General features: G+C 47.7%; 1 protein-coding gene across 2 annotated transcripts in view; it reads left to right on the forward strand.

Moving 5' to 3' along the window:
• The window catches only part of LPIN2 (lipin 2), a 324,290-nt gene that overhangs the window by 229,891 nt on the left and 71,971 nt on the right, over window positions 1-22,428 (forward strand). For both annotated transcript variants that reach the window (XM_063923550.1, XM_063923549.1), the window contains 3 exons: window positions 17,244-17,343; window positions 19,255-19,445; window positions 20,198-20,291. In XM_063923550.1, the coding sequence (XP_063779620.1) occupies window positions 17,244-17,343; window positions 19,255-19,445; window positions 20,198-20,291 (385 nt within the window). The remainder of the gene's footprint in view (window positions 1-17,243; window positions 17,344-19,254; window positions 19,446-20,197; window positions 20,292-22,428) is intronic.

Raw genomic sequence — 22,428 nt, forward strand, 5'->3', positions numbered from 1 at the left:
ATCAGAGCATTCCCTGTGTGTGTGCTGTGTGTCGGTACGTTTGTGTCGACATGTATGAGGAGGAAACTGATTTGGAGGCGGAGCAATTGCCTGTAATGGTGGTGTCACCCCCTAGGGGGTCGACACCTGAGTGGATGGGCTTATGGAACATGAGACAGCTGGCTACTCAGCTTGGACCTGTCGGGGCGTCTCAAAGGCCATCAGGGGCTCTAAAGCGCCCGTTACCTCAGATGGCAGATACAGATGCCGACACGGATACTGACTCCAGTGTCGACGGTGAAGAGACGAATGTGACTTCCAGTAGGGCCACACGTTACATGATTGAGGCAATGAAAGATGTTTTACACATTTCTGAGATTACAAGTACCACTAAAAAGGGTATTATGTTTGGAGAGAAAAAACTACCCGTAGTTTTTCCTGAATCTGATGAATTAAATGAAGTGTGTGATGAAGCGTGGGTTTCCCCCGATAAAAAACTGATAATTCCTAAAAAGTTATTGGCATCATACCCTTTCCCGCCAGGGGATAGGGCACGTTGGGAAACACCCCCTAGGGTGGATAAAGCGCTCACACGCTTGTCAAAACAGGTGGCACTACTGTCTCCTGATACGGCCGCCCTTAAGGAACCTGCTGACAGAAAGCAGGAGAATATCCTAAAATGTATATACACACATACTGGTGTTATACTGCGACCAGCAATCGCCTCAGCCTGGATGTGCAGTGCTGGGGTGGCTTGGTCGGATTCCCTGACTGAAAATATTGATACCTTGGATAGGGACAGTATATTACTGACTATATTGCATTTAAAAGATGCATTTTTATATATGCGTGATGCACAGAGGGATTTTTGCCGACTGGCATCAAGAGTAAGTGCGCTGTTCATTTCTGCCAGAAGAGGGTTATGGACGAGGCAGTGGTCAGATGATGCGGATTCCAAAAGGCATATGGAAGTATTGCCTTATAAAGGGGAGGAGTTATTTGGGGTAGGTCTATCAGACCTGGTGGCCACGGCAACGGCTGGGAAATCCACATTTTTACCCCAGGTAGCCTCTCAACATAAGAAGACGCCGTATTATCAGGCGCAGTCCTTTCGGCCCCATAAGGGCAAGCGGGCAAAAGGCTCCTCTTTTCTGCCCCGTGGCAGAGGAAGAGGAAAAAGGCTGCAGCAGACAGCCAGTTCCCAGGAACAGAAGCCCTCTCCCGCTTCTGCCAAGTCCTCAGCATGACGCTGGGGCTTTACAAGCGGACTCAGGCACGGTGGGGGCCCGTCTCAAGAATTTCAGAGCGCAGTGGGCTCACTCACAAGTGGACCCCTGGATCCTTCAGGTGGTATCTCAGGGGTACAAATTGGAATTCGAGACGTCTCCCCCTCGCCGTTTCCTAAAGTCTGCTTTACCGACGTCTCCCTCCGACAGGGAGGCGGTATTGGAAGCCATTCACAAGCTGTATTCTCAGCAGGTGATAATCAAGGTACCCCTCCTGCAACAGGGAAAGGGGTATTATTCCACGCTGTTGGTATACCGAAGCCGGACGGCTCGGTGAGACCTATTTTAAATCTAAAATCTTTGAACACTTACATACAGAGGTTCAAATTCAAGATGGAGTCACTCAGAGCAGTGATCGCGAACCTGGAAGAAGGGGATTATATGGTGTCTCTGGTCATCAAGGATGCTTACCTCCATGTCCCAATTTACCCTTCTCATCAAGGGTACCTCAGGTTTGTGGTACAGAACTGCCACTATCAGTTTCAGACGCTGCCGTTTGGATTGTCCACGGCACCCCGGGTCTTTACCAAAGTAATGGCCAAAATGATGATACTCCTCCGAAGGAAAGGAGTTTTAAATTATCCCTTACTTGGACGATCTCCTGATAAGGGCGAGATCCAGGGAACAGTTGGTAGTCGGGTTAGCACTATCGCAAGTAGTGCTGCGGCAGCACGGTTGGATTCTCAATATCCCAAAATCGCAGCTGATCCCGACGACACGTCTTCTATTCCTAGGGATGATCCTGGACACAGTCCAGAAAAAGGTGTTTCTCCCGGAGGAGAAAGCCGGGGAGTTATCCGAGCTAGTCAGAAACCTCCTAAAACCAGGCCAAGTCTCAGTGCATCAATGCACAAGGGTCCTGGGAAGAATGGTGGCTTCCTACGAAGCAATCCCATTTGGCAGATTCCACGCAAGAACATTCCAGTGGGACCTGCGGGACAAATGGTCCGGATCGCATCTTCAGATGCATCAGCGGATAACCCTGTCCCCAAGGACAAGGGTGTCACTCCTGTGGTGTTTGCAGAGTGCTCATCTTCTAGAGGGCCGCAGATTCGGCATTCAGGACTGGGTCCTGGTGACCACGGATGCCAGCCTGCGAGGCTGGGGAGCAGTCACACAGGGAAAAAATTTCCAGGGCTTGGGGTCAAGCCTGGAGACATCACTTCACATAAATATTCTGGAGTTAAGGGCCATTTACAATGCTCTAAGCCAAGCAAGACCTCTGCTTCAAGGTCAGCCGGTGCTGATCCACTTGGACAACATCACGGCAGTCGCCCACGTAAACAGACAGGGCGGCACAAGAAGCAGGAGGGCAATGGCAGAAGCTGCAAGGATTCTTTGCGGGGCGGAAAATCATGTAATAGCACTGTCAGCAGTGTTCATTCCGGGAGTGGACACGACCTCCACCCGGGAGAGTGGGGACTTCATCCAGAAGTCTTCCACATGATTGTGAACCGTTGGGAAAAACCAATGGTGGACATGATGGCGTCCCGCCTCAACAAAAAAACTGGACAGGTATTACGCCAGGTCAAGGGACCCTCAGGCAATAGCTGTGGACGCTCTGGTAACACCGTGGGTGTACCAGTCGGTGTATGTGTTCCCTCCTCTGCCTCTCATACCCAAGGTACTGAGAATTATAAGACGGAGAGGAGTAAGAACTATACTCGTGGCTCCGGATTGGCCAAGAAGGACTTGGTACCCGGAACTTCAAGAGATGCTCACAGAGGACCCGTGGCCTCTGCCTCTAAGAAGGGACCTGCTCCAGCAAGGACCCTGTCTGTTTCAAGACTTACCGCGGCTGCGGCATGGCGGTTGAACGCCGGATCCTAAAGGAAAAAGGCATTCCGGAGGAAGTCATCCCTACCCTAATCAAAGCCAGGAAGGATGTGACCGCAAAACATTATCACCGCATTTGGCGAAAATGTGGTGCGAGGCCAGGAAGGCCCCTACGGAGGAATTTCAACTGGGTCGATTCCTGCATTTCCTGCAAACAGGAGTGTCTATGGGCCTCAAATTGGGGTCCATTAAGGTTCAAATTTCGGCCCTGTAGATTTTCTTCCAGAAAGAACTGGCTTCAATTCCTGAAGTGCAGACGTTGTCAAGGGAGTGCTGCATATACAGCCTCCTTTTGTGCCTCCAGTGGCACCTTGGGATCTCAATGTAGTTTTGGGGTTCCTCAAATCACATTGGTTTGAACCACTTAAATCTGTGGATTTAAAATATCTCACATGGAAAGTGGCCATGCTGTTGGCCCTGGCTTCGGCCAGGCGCGTGTCAGAATTGGCGGCTTTATCTTGCAAAAGCCCCTATCTGATTTTCCATTCGGACAGGGCGGAATTGAGGACTCGTCCTCAGTTTCTCCCTAAGGTGGTGTCAGCGTTTCACCAGAACCAACCTATTGTGGTGCCTGCGGCTACTAGGGACTTGGAGGACTCCAAGTTGCTAGATGTTGTCAGGGCCCTGAAAATATCCTGTATGCACCCAACAAGCTGGGTGCTCCTGCTTCTAAGCAGACTATTGCTCGTTGGATTTGTAGTACAATTCAGCTTGCACATACTGTGACAGGCCTGCCACAGCCAAAATCAGTAAATGCCCATTCCACAAGGAAGGTGGGCTCATCTTGGGCGGCTGCCCGAGGGGTCTCGGCTTTAAAACTTTGCCGAGCAGCTACTTGGTCAGGGGCAAACACGTTTGCAAAATTCTACAAATTTGATACCCTGGCTGAGGAGGACCTGGAGTTCTCTCATTCGGTGCTGCAGAGTCATCCGCACTCTCCCGCCCGTTTGGGAGCTTTGGTATAATCCCCATGGTCCTTACGGAGTTCCCAGCATCCACTAGGACGTCAGAGAAAATAAGAATTTACTTACCGATAATTCTATTTCTCGTAGTCCGTAGTGGATGCTGGGCGCCCATCCCAAGTGCGGATTGTCTGCAATACTTGTACATAGTTATTGTTAACTAAATCGGGTTATTGTTGTAGTGAGCCATCTTCCTAGAGGCTCCTCTGCTATCATGCTGTTAACTGGGTTCAGATCACAAGTTGTACGGTGTGATTGGTGTGGCTGGTATGAGTCTTACCCGGGATTCAAAAATCCTTCCTTATTGTGTACGCTCGTCCGGGCACAGTATCCTAACTGAGGCTTGGAGGAGGGTCATAGGGGGAGGAGCCAGTGCACACCGGGTAGTCCTAAAGCTTTTACTTTTGTGCCCAGTCTCCTGCGGAGCCGCTATTCCCCATGGTCCTTACGGAGTTCCCAGCATCCACTACGGACTACGAGAAATAGAATTATCGGTAAGTAAATTCTTATTTTTTGGATTGTGGGAGGAAACCGGAGTACCCGGAGGAAACCCACGCATGTGTCCATGTCGACCATGTCAATGTCGACCAATAGTGGTCGACCTAATGACTGTCGACCATAACATGGTCGACCATGTGAACGGATACCTAGTAAATGTACCCCTGTAGGGAGAATTCAATTCAATGCGACTGATAATATGTGCAGTTCTAGAGCAGCACATCTCTGCCGTCTACATTGCATGTTTCCCATGCATCCCATAGTAGCGTGAGGAAAACCTGCACTACCGTAAATAGCCGATATGTGCACATCTGGCATCTCCGCAATGCCCAGCAGCACATTGCGTTCAATTCATTCTGCCCCTATGAGTGCATTCTTGGTAACATTAATATGCACATCAGATGTACTTGGCATTATATATATGTGCGTCAAAGGTAGAGCTTTTCATCCCACACTGTAGTGTCACATTGTACTCCATCCTTATGTTACACACCACTTTTGTTGATCCCTGTAGGCACTGCTGACAGGCTCAAGGTACTACTATCCCCACACCTTTCCAACATGACTCCTGTTACAGTACATTGGATTTGCTTTAGAGTTGCCTGACATGTGGATGCTGTGCAGATGTTCTGTGATACATTCCAAGAAGGTTGCTATGCACAATAAAACTCCAGGAACCAGGCCTCACAAACTGGAGCACTTAATATAAATTGGATACTATGGCCTATTGTATTTCACTAGGCACATTGTCATTAATACCACACTAACAAATATTACATGCTAAATACACTTTCCCCAGTACTCCTCGTACAGATATTGTATATTTAATTAAGCTATCCCAATAATCATGAATAAATATTACAGATAAGATGAAAGCTTTCAGAGACCAAATGGAATTCACTTTTTATCTTGATGCAACAAACATGACACTGTTGTACAAACATATCACCTTCAGGCTTAGCTGCTCTCTGCCAGATTACTTCTACTAGTAGCATTCAGCAGTCTATACTTATAATGTTGGTACCATTGGGTACAGCCTGTGCTCTACCTGAAGGTACAGCCTCTATTTTTCACGTAACTATAAGAGTATGCCCAATATTATATCTGTATGTATCATAGTACAGACGGTGGTATACCTGTTGGTACCATAGTATTATACCTGTAGATACAGTCGGCATGAGAAGAATAGTATATCCTAGAAGTGTCCGCTAACTGTATTTTAATTAGAAAGTTAAAACTTTTCTTGCCATTGTGTATTGCACATATAAATTATTCTTTGAAAGGTTGATCTGCATCTTTCCCTACAATGAGAGATCCCATGGTAATTTAAAGAGCAGGTTTTGGATATTGTGAATTATAAATGTACTTTTCTCTTACGTCCTAGAGGATGCTGGGGACTCCGTAAGGACCATGGGGTATAGACCGGCTCCGCAGGAGACATGGGCACCTAAAAGAACTTTCTAGTATGGTGTGCACTGTCTCCTCCCTCTATGCCCCTCCTCCAGACCTCAGTTAGATCTTGTGCCCAGAGGAGATAGGGTGCATTACAGGGAGCTCTCCTGAGTTTTCTGTAAAAATAATTTTGTTAGGTTTTTTATTTTCAGGGAGCTCTGCTGGCAACAGACTCCCTGCATCGTGGGACTGAGGGGAGAGAAGCAGACCCACTTCTTAAAAGTTTAAGGGCTCTGCTTCTTAGGCTACTGGACACCATTAGCTCCAGAGGGAGTCGGAACACAGGTCTCACCCTGGGGTTCGTCCCGGAGCCGCGCCGCCATCCTCCTCACAGATGCCGGAAAAAAGAAGCCGGGTGAGTATGTCAGACATAAGAAGACATCAGGCGGCAGAAGACTTCAGATCTTCATGAGGTAAGCGCGCAGCAGGAAGCTGCGCGCCATTGCTCCCACACTTACACACACACACTGGGCACTGATGGGTGCAGGGCGCAGGGGGGCGCCCTGGGCAGCAATAAACCTCGTTTTGGGCATTAAAGTATGTAGTTAGGCTGCGGAGGCAGTAAACTATAGATCCTGCCATTTTTTCAAATTTATGAGCGGGACCGAAGCCCGCCGCGTGAGGGGGCGGAGCTTGATCCCTCAGCACTAACCAGCGCCATTTTCTCTATCGTCCTAGTGGATGCTGGGGTTCCTGAAAGGACCATGGGGAATAGCGGCTCCGCAGGAGACAGGGCACAAAAAGTAAAGCTTTAGGATCAGGTGGTGTGCACTGGCTCCTCCCCCTATGACCCTCCTCCAAGCCAGTTAGATTTTTGTGCCCGGCCGAGAAGGGTGCAATCTAGGTGGCTCTCCTAAAGAGCTGCTTAGAAAAGTTTAGCTTAGGTTTTTTATTTTACAGTGAGTCCTGCTGGCAACAGGATCACTGCAACGAGGGACTTAGGGGAGAAGAAGTGAACTCACCTGCGTGCAGGATGGATTGGCTTCTTGGCTACTGGACATCAGCTCCAGAGGGACGATCACAGGTACAGCCTGGATGGTCACCGGAGCCTTGCCGCCGGCCCCCTTGCAGATGCTGAAGTAAGAAGAGGTCCAGAATCGGCGGCAGAAGACTCCTCAGTCTTCTAAAGGTAGCGCACAGCACTGCAGCTGTGCGCCATTTTCCTCTCAGCACACTTCACACGGCAGTCACTGAGGGTGCAGGGCGCTGGGAGGGGGGCGCCCTGGGAGGCAAATGAAAACCTATTTTGGCTAAAAATACCTCACATATAGCCTCCGGAGGCTATATGGAGATATTTAACCCCTGCCAGAATCCGTTAAAAGCGGGAGACGAGGCCGCCGAAAAAGGGGCGGGGCCTATCTCCTCAGCACACAGCGCCATTTTCCCTCACAGAAAGGCTGGAGGGAAGGCTCCCAGGCTCTCCCCTGCACTGCACTACAGAAACAGGGTTAAAACAGAGAGGGGGGGCACTAATTTGGCGTTAGAAATATATAAAACAGATGCTATAAGGGAAAACACTTATATAAGGTTGTCCCTATATAATTATAGCGTTTTTGGTGTGTGCTGGCAAACTCTCCCTCTGTCTCTCCAAAGGGCTAGTGGGTCCTGTCCTCTATCAGAGCATTCCCTGTGTGTGTGCTGTGTGTCGGTACGTGTGTGTCGACATGTATGAGGACGATGTTGGTGAGGAGGCGGAGCAATTGCCTGTAATGGTGATGTCACTCTCTAGGGAGTCGACACCGGAATGGATGGCTTATTTAGGGAATTACGTGATAATGTCAACACGCTGCAAGGTCGGTTGACGACATGAGACGGCCGACAAACAATTAGTACCGGTCCAGACGTCTCAAAAACACCGTCAGGGGTTTTAAAACGCCCGTTTACTTTAGTCGGTCGACACAGACACAGACAGGGACACTGAATCCAGTGTCGACGGTGAATAAACAAACGTATTCCTTATTAGGGCCACACGTTAAAGGCAATGAAGGAGGTGTTACATATTTCTGATACTACAAGTACCACAAAAGAGGGTATTATGTGGGATGTGAAAAAACTACAGTAGTTTTTCCTGAATCAGATAAATTAAATAAAGTGTGTGATGATGCGTGGGTTCCCCCCGATAGAAAATTATGGGCGGTATACCCTTTCCCGCCAGAAGTTAGGGCGCGTTGGGAAACACCCCTTAGGGTGGATAAGGCGCTCACACGCTTATCAAAACAAGTGGCGGTACCGTCTATAGATAGGGCCGTCCTCAAGGACCAGCTGACAGGAGGCTGGAAAATATCATAAAAAGTATATACACACATACTGGCGTTATACTGCGACCAGCGATCGCCTCAGCCTGGATGTGCAGAGCTGGGGTGGCTTGGTCGGATTCCCTGACTAAAAATATTGATACCCTTGACAGGGACAGTATTTTATTGACTATAGAGCATTTAAAGGATGCATTTCTATATATGCGAGATGCACAGAGGGATATTTGCACTCTGGCATCAAGAGTAAATGCGATGTCCATATCTGCCAGAAGATGTTATGGACACGACAGTGGTCAGGTGATGCAGATTCCAAACGGCAAAAAGGTGTATTGCCGTATAAAGGAAGAGGAGTTTTTTGGGGTCGGTCCATCGGACCTGGTGGCCACGGCAACTGCTGGAAAATCCACCGTTTTTACCCTAAGTCACATCTCTGCTGAAAAAGACACCGTCTTTTCAACCTCAGTCTTTTCGTCCCTATAAGATCATATCTGCCCAGGGATAGAGGAAAGGGAAGAAGACTGCAGCAGGCAGCCCATTCCCAGGAACAGAAGCGCTCCACCGCTTCTGACAAGTTCTCAGCATGGCGCTGAGACCGTACAGGACCCCTGGATCCTACAAGTAGTATCCCAGGGGTACAGATTGGAATGTAGAGACGTTTCCTCTTCGCAGGCTCCTGAAGTCTGCTTTACCAAGGTCTCCCTCCGACAAGGAGGCAGTATGGGAAAAAATTCACGAGCTGTATTCCCAGCAGGTGATAATTAAATTACCCCTCCTACTACAAGGAAAAGGGGTATTATTCCACACTATATTGTGGTACTGAAGCCAGAAGGCTAGGTGAGACTTATTCTAAAAAAAAAAAAAAAAAAATTTTTGAACACTTACAAAGGTTCAAATCAAGATGGAGTCACTCAGAGCAGTGATAACGAACCAGGAAGAAGGGGACTATATAGTGTCCGGGGACATCAGGGATGCTTACCTCTATGTCCCAAATTTGCCCTTCTCACTAAGGGTACCTCAGGTTCGTGGTGCAGAACTGTCACTATCAGTTTTAGACGCTGCCGTTTGGATTGTCCACGGCACCCCGGGTCTTTACCAAGGTAATGGCCGAAATGATGATTCTTCTTCGAAGAAAAGGCGTCTTAATTATCCCTTACTTGGACGATCTCCTGATAAGGGCATAGTCCAGGGAACAGTTGGAGGTCGGAGTAGCACTATCTCGGATACTGCTACAACAGCACGGGTGGATTCTAAATATTCCAAAATCGCAGCTGATCCCGACGACACGTCTGCTGTGCCTAGGGATGATTCTGGACACAGTCCAGAAAAAGGTGTTTCTCCCGGAAGAGAAAGCCAGGGAGTTATCCGAGCTAGTCAGGAACCTCCTAAAAACAGTGCATCATTGCACAAGGGTCCTGGTAAAAATGGTGGCTTCCTACGAAGCAATTCCATTCGGCAGATTTCACGCAAGAACTTTTCAGTGGGATCTGCTGGACAAATGGTCCGGATCGCATCTTCAGATGCATCAGCGGATAACCCTATATCCAAGGACAAGGGTGTCTCTCCTGTGGTGGTTATAGAGTGCCCATCTTCTAGAGGGCCGCAGATTTGGCATTCAGGATTGGATGCTGGTGACCACGGAGCCCAGCCCGAGAGGCTGGGGAGCAGTCACACAAGGAAAAAATTTCCAGGGAGTGTGATCAAGTCTGGAGACTTTTCTCCACATAAATATACTGGAGCTAAGGGTAAATTTATAATACTCTAAGCTTAGCAAGACCTCTGCTTCAAGGTCAGCCGGTATTGATCCAGTGGGAAAAACATCAAGGCAGTCGCCCACGTAAACAGACAGGGCGACACAAGAAGCAGGAGGGCAATGGCAAAAACTGCAAGGACTTTTCGCTGGGCGGAAAATCATGTGATAGCACTGTCAGCAGTGTTTCATCCCGGGAATGGAAACTGGGAAGCAGACTTCCTCAGCAGGCACGACCTCCACCCGGGAGAGTGGAAACTTCATCGGGAAGTTTTTTCCACATGATTGTAAACCGTTGGGAAATACCAAAGGTGGACATGATGGCGTCCCGTCTGAACAAAAAACGGGACAGGTATTGCGCCAGGTCAAGAGACCCTCAGGCAATAGCTGTGGACGTTCTGGTAACACCGTGGGTGTACCAGTCGGTGTATGTGTTCCCTCCTCTGCTTCTCATGCCTAAGGTGCTGAGAATTATAAGACGTAGAGGAGTAAGAACTATACTCATGGCTCCGGATTGGCCAAGAAGGACTTGGTACCCGGAACTTCAAGAGATGCTTACAGAGGTTTTATGGCCTCTGCCGCTAAGAAGGGACTTGCTTCAGCAAGTACCATGTCTGTTCCAAGACTTACCGCAGCTGCGTTTGTCGGCATGGCGGTGGAACGCCGGATCCTAAGGGAAAAAGGCATTCCGGAAGAGGTCATTCCTACCCTGGTCAAAGCCAGAAAGGAGGTGACCGCACAACATTATCACCACATGTGGCGAAAATATGTTGCGTGGTGTGAGGCCAGGAAGGCCCCACAAAGAAATTTCAACTCGGTCGTTTCCTGCATTTCCTGAAAACAGGAGTGTCTATGGGCCTCAAATTGGGGTCCATTAAGGTTCAAATTTCGGCCCTGTCGATTTTCTTCCAGAAAGAATTGGCTTCAGTTCCTGAAGTCCAGAATTTTGTCAAGGGAGTATTGCATATACAACCCCCTTTTGTGCCTCCAGTGGCACTGTGGGATCTCAACGTAGTTCTGGGATTCCTCAAATCACATTGGTTTAAAACCAGTCAAATCTGTGGATTTGAAGCATCTCACATGAAAAGTGACCATGATCTTGGCCCTGGCCTGGACCAGGCGAGTGTCAAATTGGTGGTTTTTTCTCAAAAAAGCCCATATCTGTTTGTCCATTCGGACAGGGCAGAGCTGCGGACTCGTCCCCAGTTCTCTCCCTAAGGTGGTGTCAGTGTTTCACCTGAACCAGCTTATTGTGGTGCCTTGCACCTACTAGGGACTTGGAGGACTCCAAGTTGCTAGATGTTGTCAGGGCCCTGAAAATATGTTCCAGGACGGCTGGAGTCAGGAAAACTGACTTGCTGTTATCCTGTATGCACCCAACAAACTGGGTGCTTTTGCTTCTAAGCAGACTATTGCTAGTTGGATGTGTAATACAATTCAGCTTGCACATTCTGTGGCAGGCCTGCCACAGCCAAAATATGTAAATGCCCATTCCACAAGGAAGGTGGGCTCATCTTGGGCGGCTGCCCGAGGGGTCTCGGCTTTTACAACTTTGCCGAGCGGTTATTTAGTCAGGGGCAAACACGTTTGTAAAATCCTACAAATTTGATACCCTGGCTAAGGAGGACCTGGAGTTCTCTCATTCGGTGCTGCAGAGTCATCCGCACTCTCCCGCCCGTTTGGGAGCTTTGGTATTATCCCCATGGTCCTTTCAGGAACCCCAGCATCCACTAGGACGATAGAGAAAATAAGAATTTACTTACCGATAATTCTATTTCTCGGAGTCCGTAGTGGATGCTGGGCGCCCATCCCAAGTGCGGATTATCTGCAATACTTGTACATAGTTACAAAAATCGGGTTATTATTGTTGTGAGCCATCTTTTCAGAGGCTCCGCTGTTATCATACTGTTAACTGGGTTCAGATCACAGGTTGTACAGTGTGATTGGTGTGGCTGGTATGAGTCTTACCCGGGATTCAAAATCCTTCCTTATTATGTACGCTCGTCCGGGCACAGTATCTAACTGGCTTGGAGGAGGGTCATAGGGGGAGGAGCCAGTGCACACCACCTGATCCTAAAGCTTTACTTTTTGTGCCCTGTCTCCTGCAGAGCCGCTATTCCCCATGGTCCTTTCAGGAACCCCAGCATCCACTACGGACTCCGAGAAATAGAATTATCGGTAAGTAAATTCTTATTTTCTCCACAGAGGCTGCAGAGAACGCTGGCTCCCCGGTCTCTCCCCTGCTGAGCATCAGAGGGTTGAAAAAAAAGAGAGGGGGGCACATATTTGGCGCAGTGAGTGGGGGAAATCTATATATATATATATATATATATATATAGATATATATATATATATATATATATATATATATATATATATATAAAAGCGCTATCTGGGGTTTTTTTTTTTCTGGGTCAGTTTGGCGCTGGTGTGTGCTGGCATACTCTCTCTCTGTCTCTCCAAAAGGCCTGCTTTAGGGAATTGTCCCCTCATAGCTATATCCCTGTGTGTGTGGGGTGTCGGTATGTGTGTCGGCATGTCTGAAACGGAAGGCTTATCCAAAGAGGAGGTGGAACAGATGAGTGGTGTGTCTCAATCGGCGGTGCCGACTCAGGATTGGATGGATATGTGGCATATGTTAAATGCTAGTGTAGCTTCCCTGCATAAAAGGCTGGACAAAGCAGAGTCCAGCGCGTCGGCAGGTAATAAATCTACGGATTGTACGACTCACAGGACCCGTCGGGGTCTCGGAAACGTCCCTTCTCACAAATAAAGGACACAGATACCAACACGGACTCTGATTCCAGTGTCGACTATGATGAAGCAAAATTGCACCCCAGGGTGACAAAAAGTATTCAGTGCATGATTATTGCAATAAAAGACGTCTTACATATCACTGATGAGCCCTCGGTGCCCGACACGAGGATACACATGTTTAAGGGAAAGAAACAGGTTATAAACTTTCCTCCTTCACATGAAATTAATGAGTTATGTGAAAAACCTTGGGAACCTCCAGATAAGAAGCTGCAGATTCCCAAAAGGGTTCTAATGGCGTACCCTTTCCCTACACAGGACAGGGTACGTTGGGAATCCTCTCCCACAGTGGACAAAGCCTTGACACGCCTTTCCAAGAAGGTGGCGCTACCGTCCCCTGACACAGCGGCCCTCAAGGATCCTGCAGACCGCAGGCAAGAGACTACATTAAAGTCTATCTACACTCATACTGGTACTTTGCTTAGACCGGCAATTGCGTCGGCATGGGTATGTAGTGCAGTAGCAGCTTGGACAGATACACTGTCAGCTGACCTTGATACCCTAGATAGGGATACAATTTTGTTAACATTAGCTCATATTAAGGACGCAGTCTTATATATGAGGGACGCTCAAAGAGACATTGGATTACTGGGTTCAAGAGCCAATGCTATGGCTATTTCGGCAAGAAGAGCATTATGGATCCGCCAATGGACGGGGGATGCAGACTCAAAAAGGCATATGGAGGTTTTACCTTACAAAGGTGATGTATTGTTTGGGGACGGCCTCGCGGACCTGGTTTCTACAGCTACCGCGGGTAAGTCGACCTTTTTAACTTTTGTTCCCCAACAGCAAAAGAAACCCCCACAATATCAGATGCAGTCCTTTCGGTCGCATAGATCCAGAAGAGGTCGGGGCTCCTCTTTCCTCGCCAGAGGTAAGGGTAGAGGCAAGAGGACACCTGCTGCGGCTGGTTCCCAAGAGCAGAAGTCCTCCCCGGCTTCCGCTAAGTCTACCGCATGACGCTGGGGCTCCCCTGCGGGAGTCCGCACAGGTGGGGGCACGCCTTCGACTATTCAGCCAAGTCTGGGTTCAGTCAGACGTGGACCCTTGGGTGATAGAAATAGTCTCCCAGGGCTACAAGCTGGAATTCGAAGAGGTGCCCCCTCGCCGATTTTTCAAGTCGGCCTTACCAGCTTCTACCCCAGAGCGGGAAGTAGTGCTAGCTGCAATTCAAACGCTGTGTCAACAGCGAGTGATTATCAGGGTTCCCCTGAGCCAACAGGGAAAAGGGTATTATTCAACCCGATTTGTGGTTCCGAAGCCGGATGGTTCGGTCAGGCCCATTTTAAACCTAAAATCCCTGAACCTGTACCTGAAAAGATTCAAATTCAAGATGGAATCTCTCCTAGCGGTGATAGCCTGCCTGGAAGGGGGGGATTTTATGGTGTCACTGGACATAAAGGATGCTTACCTTCATGTCCCCATATATCCCTCTCATCGGGAGTTCCTGATATTCGCGGTACAGGATTGTCATTATCCGTTTCAGACGTTGCCGTTTGGGCTGTCCACGGCCCCGAGGATTTTCACCAAGTTAATGGCGGAAATGATGGTGATCCTGCGCAAGCAAGGAGTCACAATTATCCCATACTTGGACGATCTCCTGATAAAAGCGAGATCAAAAGAGCAATTACTGGAGAACGTGTCACTCTCTCAGAGAGTGCTTCAGCAACATGGGTGGATTCTCAATCTACCGAAGTCACAGTTGGTTCCGACAACTCGACTAGCGTTCCTAGGCATGATACTGGACACTGAACAAAAGAAAGTTTTCCTCCCGTTGGAAAAAGTCCAGGACCTCCAGAACATGGTCCAAGAACTACTAAAGCCAAAAAGAGTGTCAGCTCATCAATGCACTCGGGTTCTGGGGAAAATGGTGGCAACTTACGAGGCCATTCCCTTCGGCAGGTTCCATGCAAGAACGTTTCAATAGGATCTTCTGGACAAATGGTCCGGGTCCCATCTACAATTACATCAAAAAATAACACTGTCCCCCAGGGCCAGGATGTCTCTTCTATGGTGGCTGCAGAGTGCTCACCTTCTAGAGGGTCGCAGGTTCGGCATTCAGTACTGGATCCTGGTAACCACGGACGCGAGCCTCCGAGGATGGGGAGCAGTCACCCAAGGAAGAAATTTTCAGGGACTGTGGTCAGACCAGGAGTCCTGTCTACACATCAACGTGTTGGAGCTAAGGGCCATATACAACGGCCTTCGACAAGCGGAAAATCTTCTTCGCAACCTACCGGTTCTGATTCAATCAGACAATGTCACAGCAGTAGCTCATGTGAACCGCCAAGGCGGGACAAGAAGCAGAGTCGCGATGGCGGAAGCCACCAGGATTCTTTGCTGGGCGGAAAATCATGTAAGCGCTCTGTCAGCTGTCTTAATTCCGTGAGGGGACAACTGGGAAGCAGACTTCCTCAGCAGACACGATCTCCATCCAGGAGAGTGGGGACTTCATCAAGAAGTCTTTGCAGAGATAATGGGTCTCTGGGGAGTTCCTCAAATAGACATGATGGCGTCACGCCTCAGCAAGAAGCTTCGGAGGTATTGTGCCAGGTCCCGGGCCCCTCAGGCAATAGCAGTAGATGCTCTGGTAACGCCATGGGTGTTCCAGTCGGTCTATGTGTTTCCTCCTCTTCCTCTCATCACAAAAGTGTTGAGGATCATAAGACGAAAAAGAGTACAGACAATACTCATTGTTCCAGACTGGCCTCGAAGGGCCTGGTACTCAGATCTTCAGGAGATGCTCACAGAAGATCCCTGGCCTCTTCCTCTAAGGGAAGACCTGTTACAGCAGGGGCCCTGCATGTTACAAGACTTACCGCGGTTACGTTTGACGGCATGGTGGTTGAACGCCGGATCCTAGCGGAGAAGGGTATTCCAGAGGAGGTCATACCTACTCTAATAAAGGCTAGGAAGGAGGTGACTGCAAAACATTATCACTATATCTGGCGGAAATATGTCTCTTGGTGTGAAATCAAGAATGCTCCTATGGAAGATTTCCATCTGGATCGTTTTCCCCACTTCCTACAGACAGGAGTGGATATGGGCCTGTGTTAAAGTACAGATTTCGGCCTTGTCAATATTCTTTCAGAAGGAATTGGCTTCTCTCCCAGAAGTCCAGACGTTTGTAAAAGGAGTACTGCACATCCAGCCTCCTTTTGTGCCCCCAGTGGCACCATGGGACCTGAACGTGGTGTTGCAGTTCCTTAAATCACACTGGTTTGAACCCCTTAAAACGGTGGAGTTGAAATTTCTCACCTGGAAGGTGGTCATGTTGTTAGCCTTGGCATCTGCGAGGCGTGTGTCAGAATTGGCGGCCTTGTCTTGATTTTTCATGTGGATAGAGCGGAATTGAGGACTCGTCCTCAATTTTTACCTAAGGTGGTGTCTTCGTTTCATATGAACCAACCTATAGTGGTGCCTGTGGCTACGAGTGACTTGGAGGATTCCATGTCCCTGGATGTAGTCAGGGCCTTAAAAATTTATGTAGCCAGAACGGCTAGAATTAGGAAAACAGATGCATTGTTTGTCCTGTATGCTGCCAACAAGATTGGCGCGCCTGCTTCGAAGCAGACTATTGTTTGCTAGATCTGTAACACGATTCAGCAGGCTTATGTTACGGCTGGATTGCCGTTACCGCATTCAGTAAAGGCCCATTCCACTAGGAAGGTGGGCTCTTCTTGGGCGGCTGCCTGGGGCGTCTAGGCATTACAGCTTTGCCAAGCAGCAACTTGGTCGGGGTCAAACACTTTTGCTAAATTCTACAAGTTTGATACCCTGGCTGATGAGGACCTAGCGTTTGCTCAGTCGGTGCTGCAGAGTCATCCGCACTCTCCCGCCCGATTGGGAGCTTTGGTATAAACCCCATGGTCCTTACGGAGTCCTCAGCATCCTCTAGGACGTTAGAGAAAATAAGATTTTAAACCTACCGGTAAATCTTTTTCTCCTAGTCCGTAGAGGATGCTGGGCGCCCGTCCCAGTGCGGAAAATCTGCAAGACTTGTATATAGTTATTGCTTACATAAGGGTTATGTTACAGTTAGAATCGGTCTTGGACCGATACTGTTGTTTTGTTCATACTGTTAACTGGTTAGGTGTATTCCAGGTTATATGGTATGATTGGTGTGGGCTGGTATGAATCTTGCCCTTAGATTAACAAAATCCTTTCCTCGTATTGTCCATCTCCTCTGGGCACAGTTCTCTAACTGAGGTCTGGAGGAGGGGCATAGAGGGAGGAGCCAGTGCACACCATACTAGAAAGTTCTTTTAGGTGCCCATGTCTCCTGCGGAGCCCGTCTATATACCCCCATGGTCCTTACGGAGTCCCCAGCATCCTCTACGGACTAGGAGAAAAAGATTTACCGGTAGGTTTAAAATCTTATTATTTCTTTATGCCTATTTATCAATCCACACAGGTGTGCTGAAGAGGAGCCAGCATCAGGGTCCAGGCGATATTTATCTGGATGATTTGAATGTTTTGGAACCTGACGTTGCAGCACTTTATTTCCCTAAAAGGTATATTTGTTTGTGTGCAAAAAAAAAATTTTTTTTTATTTATATATATATATATATATATTATGCAGATGTCTTGTATCTATGCTAGCAGTTGCGATCACATTGCTGACCCCGCAAAACAAGTGTAGCCCCCTGCCTGCGCAGCACCGCTGTGTCTCGCTTTTGCATCTCCTGGGCCGCACATGCGCAGGTTTCTGGCCTTGCGTGTGTGCACTACCCCGAAAAATGGGGAAATGCGATCGCATCTTAGATGTGATTGATGTTGAATAAGTCCCCATGTCAGTAGTGCCTGCATATTGTGTAATCTTTGCTTATTTTGTGATCACAACCATGAGCAGATACAGGAACCTATGGGGATACGTATATCAGTAGTGTAAAGAGGGGGGGAGTTGCCTATAGCAGCCAATTAACTTTGAGGTAGCGTGTTCTGTAAAATGTTGGGTACAAACGGTTTGATTGTTATTGGCAACATCTCCATTGGCCCGCTTCTACATTATTTACACTCCTTGATACAGTGTGATTTCTTAAAGTAGTGAAAGGGACAATTGCCGTTAGACAGGTATGTTAGTGCATGGACAATTTAGTGGCTGAAATAATTTGCTTGTCTCATAAGCTTTTCATTGCTACAGTAACTTCATTTATTCATTTCTTTATAAGTTTATTTTCTGCATCTACGAATAGGAGGAACAGTCCAGCAAGAACAACTAGCAGTAAGCTATCTATGTTTAAATGAGATGGCAAAATCACATGAAATAAAAAAAAAAAAAAAAACATGATTGCTGCCGAACTTTATCTAACCTGCAGCTGTCCTATTATGGAGGGCCTAACACCCAGCCAGCGCAAAAATCAAAATGTCAGTAGGTTTCCCTTTCTGATTATCCCAAGCAGCGAGAATGTGTGCAGCCAGTGCTACCTTTTCAAAGTGCACACATTTTCCTCAATCTGTTACCTCAGTGGTTAGTCAGGAGACCTAGAAGTCTATTCATGGAACAGTGAGAAGTGTGGAGAAATGAGTCAGTGGAGAAGTTGCCTATGGCAACCAACTGCCTGCTCTGTATAATTTTTATGGTATGCAAATTATAAATGTTACTTCAATGCCGATTGGTTGCTACAGGCAACGTCTCCACTGGCTCACTTCTCCACATTTTTCACTGCTTCATGAATAGACCACCTAGACTGGAATCATTCAAACTTTAATTCGTTTGTTTGAAGGATCCTGTCCACAACAGGTTTTACCCAAACTAACATTTCCGTGGAGCTAAAAACACGTAAAACGCAAATGTTGGCCAAATGTAAATACACATCAATGGTTTCCCAGTGTTTCACTCACTGTTTTTATTGATTTACAGTTGATGCAAATATTTTAATCTATATTATCTGTGGGGGTCATTCCGAGTTGATCGCTCGCTGCCAATTTTCGCAGCGCCGCTATCAGGTAAAAAAATGTCATAACTGCTCATGGGTATGCACTGCAATGCGCAGGCGCATCGTACGGGTACAAAGAGGATCGGTGCTGAGCGATGGATTTAGCGAAGATTCCATTCGCACAGCCGAGAGCAAGGTGATTGACAGAAAGAGGGCGTTTATGGGTGTCAACCGACCGTTTTCTGGGAGTGCAGGCGTTTGCAGGGCGGGTGTCTGACGTCAATTCCGCCACCAAAAAGACTGAAGTGATCGCAAGGGCTGAGTAAGTCCAGAGCAACTCAGAAACTGCACAAAATGTTTTTGCTGCGCTCTGCTGCAAAGGCATTCGCACACTTGCAAAGCGAAAATACACTCCCCCGTGAGCGGCGCCTATGCGTTTGCACAGCTGCTAAAAGTTGTTAGCGAGCGATCGACTCGGAATGACCCCCTATGTGTAGTAAATTGTATGCTATATATTAACCATGATGGGGTAAACCTGTGTTGCAGTGACTCTGATCCTGGTTCCAGGCAGTGGGTAGAGTCGGACATGTTGTCAGGCTCTCAGTCTCCCCAGTCTGTGGAGTCTACGTCTGCCGCAGACAGTGGGACAGAATGCCTCTCTGATTCTCCTATGGACCTGCCAGATGTCACACTGTCTCTCTGTGGAGGGTTGAGCGAGAATGGAGAGATCTCCAAAGGTTAGTTTTCTGTCTAGATCATGTCCTCTAGGTGGCGCTTGCCCACAACAGCAGATGGACTGAGCTGCGTAGCATTTAAACTTGTGTTGCTTTTGCTTTCTGAAACGTTTTCTGTATGCATTGTTACTGAATAAAGGACATATGCTGAGTATTAGGGAACTGGACACCTCACAGGGACCAAATTACATAATGGTGTTTGGCTGCTGGAAATATACGCAGCAGCTGAGTGCCTCTAAGTTGTAATCATTATATCATAATATGTCTGCAGGGCCTTGAGACCAGCACAGAGGCTTAAACTCAGCACCCTGCTTCCTCATATTGCTTGCTTGCTATCTTTTCAGCATACTTTTATAAGATGAGAAATGTAACCAGATTGTCTATGGTCACACTGTAAAGCTGAACATGCACTGTACAGTATCTGGCAGATAATCTGCCATATCTGGCTGGCTAAAATGAAAGTCAGGTAGTGGATGAGAGCAAATGACAATCGACCATTTGCTCCCAAACACTGGAAAATGGACAAAAAAATTCGCCTGAACGACAGGTTTTGTCCATTTGAGGTGTTCCACAGTATATGTGTCACAATGAGTACACATATTGCTACTTTCACGTTCAAGTGTCCACACCCCAAGCTGCAGTTACAGCACATATGTTACATATCCATATTGCTCAACACAAGCCAATATGTATGCCCCTTTGTTTGTACTGTACGTCTAAACAGCTACTTTGTTTTTTTTGTATATTTACTATAGAGAAATTCATGGAGCACATTATCACATATCAACAGTTTGCAGAAAATCCAGGAATTATTGACAATCATAATCTTGTTGTGAGGATCCATAATAGGTAAAGGAGAATACAGTGTGTAATGGTAATGAGTGTTGTCCATTCACTTATCTGTAAATTATATCGGTTTAGGCTGCTGTGATGGGTGCATGTATTAAATAGATTTAATCAGGGCAATCTTCATCAACCCTGCAATTAAATCATTCCTAAAAAGTATTTAATAGCCTACAATTTAGTATTACTAGAACCAGTAGATCACTTCAAGTCTATCTAGGGCCTACACACCTTTGCCGATTTCTGCATAAAAATTAAACGATAAAGACATTTATGCCATTATCGTTTATTTTTAGCTTGAAATTGGCCAGTGTGTATGGGGGTCAGATTGATGAACGATGCGCGCTCCCGCACGTCGCTCAGCGTTCATCAATATTGAGCTGACATGCAGCTCAACCCATCAGTGTCTGGCTGAGCTGCATGTTCGGGAATGACGGCGATGACGTCGAACAATAACATTCAGTGTGTAGGCACTATATCGTTGAACGCTATATCGTTCAACAATATAGTCGTTCATCGCCACTGTTTTTCTCTAGCATCCATAAGGGATATTTTGGAGTCTTAGTACAATGGGGGTATAGACGGGGTCCAAAGAAGCCGGTGCACTTTAAATTTCTTCACTGGGTGTGCTGGCTCCTCCCCTCTGTGCCCCCTCCCACAGGCAGTTTAGAAAAAAGTGCCCTCAGGAGAGGATGCACACTCTGCAGCTCCAGAAAGTTTTCTTCAATTTCTTTTAAACTTTTATTATTTTTGGTATGCTGTTTGGGCATCCGCATACCTGCACCATGGGAAGTTGGGGGGGGGAGGGCGGTCACCGGCCTTGCGATGTGCAGAGCCGCTTCCCCGCTGCAGGACCACTGTCCTGAGAGGTTGTTTGTTCAGCGGGGCACTGCGCCTTGGTTGTCGCAATCGCCGCACACCCCTAACATATGCCTGAAGGTGACGTCTATGGTGAGTACAAACCGGAGGCCCTGCTAGATGCGTCCCCCGGTTCAAAGTGCGACTGAGCGCGGGCACTGCATACGGGACCCTCCTGTGTGTCTCCTCTCACATACAGTAAGAGCAGGCTTGATCAGTATACTGTCTTTGTGTATGTTATTGTGATTACTGTAAATATGGGTAAACAAACGCTGTAGTGTATGCCACACTAGATTCTCTCCCTTATCTACTGATTCTGTTTCATGTGAACAATGCAGCCAATGTTCACAAAATCAGTGAAGGGGCTGGGGGAGAGGGTCCAGAGCCCTCCTGGCTAGGGGCTCTTAAAACTATGATGTCTGATACAGTATGTCATCACAACTGTCTGCTTATGTTCAGAAAACTCAGCTACTACAACAGGCTGTTGCAGACTTAGTTGCTAGGGCAGATGTTACATAGCCCTTCATCTCTCATGCAGGTCCATAGACGCATGCCTGCCCTGCTCTCTGTACCTGCCCTACTCTCTGATTCAGATGAGGATATACAGGAGAATTGGGAGGACTTGGATCTCATTAGTGGGGATTCTGATTCTGCTCAGGGTATTGAACCCCTCATTCTGGCTATATGGGATGTAGTAAAGCTTCCTCTAGAGGACACTGCGTTACAGCAGTTGTTTTTCTTTACACAAAACAAGCCTAATGTCACTGTCCCTGATTCTGCAGAGTTAGATGACCTTTTCAAGTTGGCCTGGAAAAATCCAGACAAAAAATTCCAAGTGTCAAAAAAGTTTTTGCACACTTTCCCATTTGCTCCTGAAGCTAGGAAATTCTGGGAAGAACCCCCTGGGCTTGACGTATCAGTCTCTCGACTGTCCAAAAAGGCAGTGCTGCCTGCCCTGTGCTCCTTTACCGTGAACTGGGGACAGAAAGATAGAGACTACAGTCAAATCTACTTACATGGCAGCAGGTGTATCGCAGAGGCCAGTCATAGCAGGTTGCTGGATGACCAATACCATTCATGCGTGGGCTACTCAATTTCAGGGGCGGCCTCTCCGGGGCTATGCCTCTGGTCACTATGGTGACTCTCCTCAAGCACATTCAGGACATTACACGCATCCTGTGTGACTCGCTCAAGGAGATGGCGAATATTAATGCTAGGACTTCTGCCATGGCAGTGTTGGCACGCAGGGCTTGGTGGTTGCGTCAGTGGATAGCTCCGAGGGTAT

This window comes from Pseudophryne corroboree, chromosome 5 (assembly GCF_028390025.1).
Source record: "Pseudophryne corroboree isolate aPseCor3 chromosome 5, aPseCor3.hap2, whole genome shotgun sequence".
Classification (NCBI taxonomy): Eukaryota; Metazoa; Chordata; class Amphibia; order Anura; family Myobatrachidae; genus Pseudophryne; species Pseudophryne corroboree.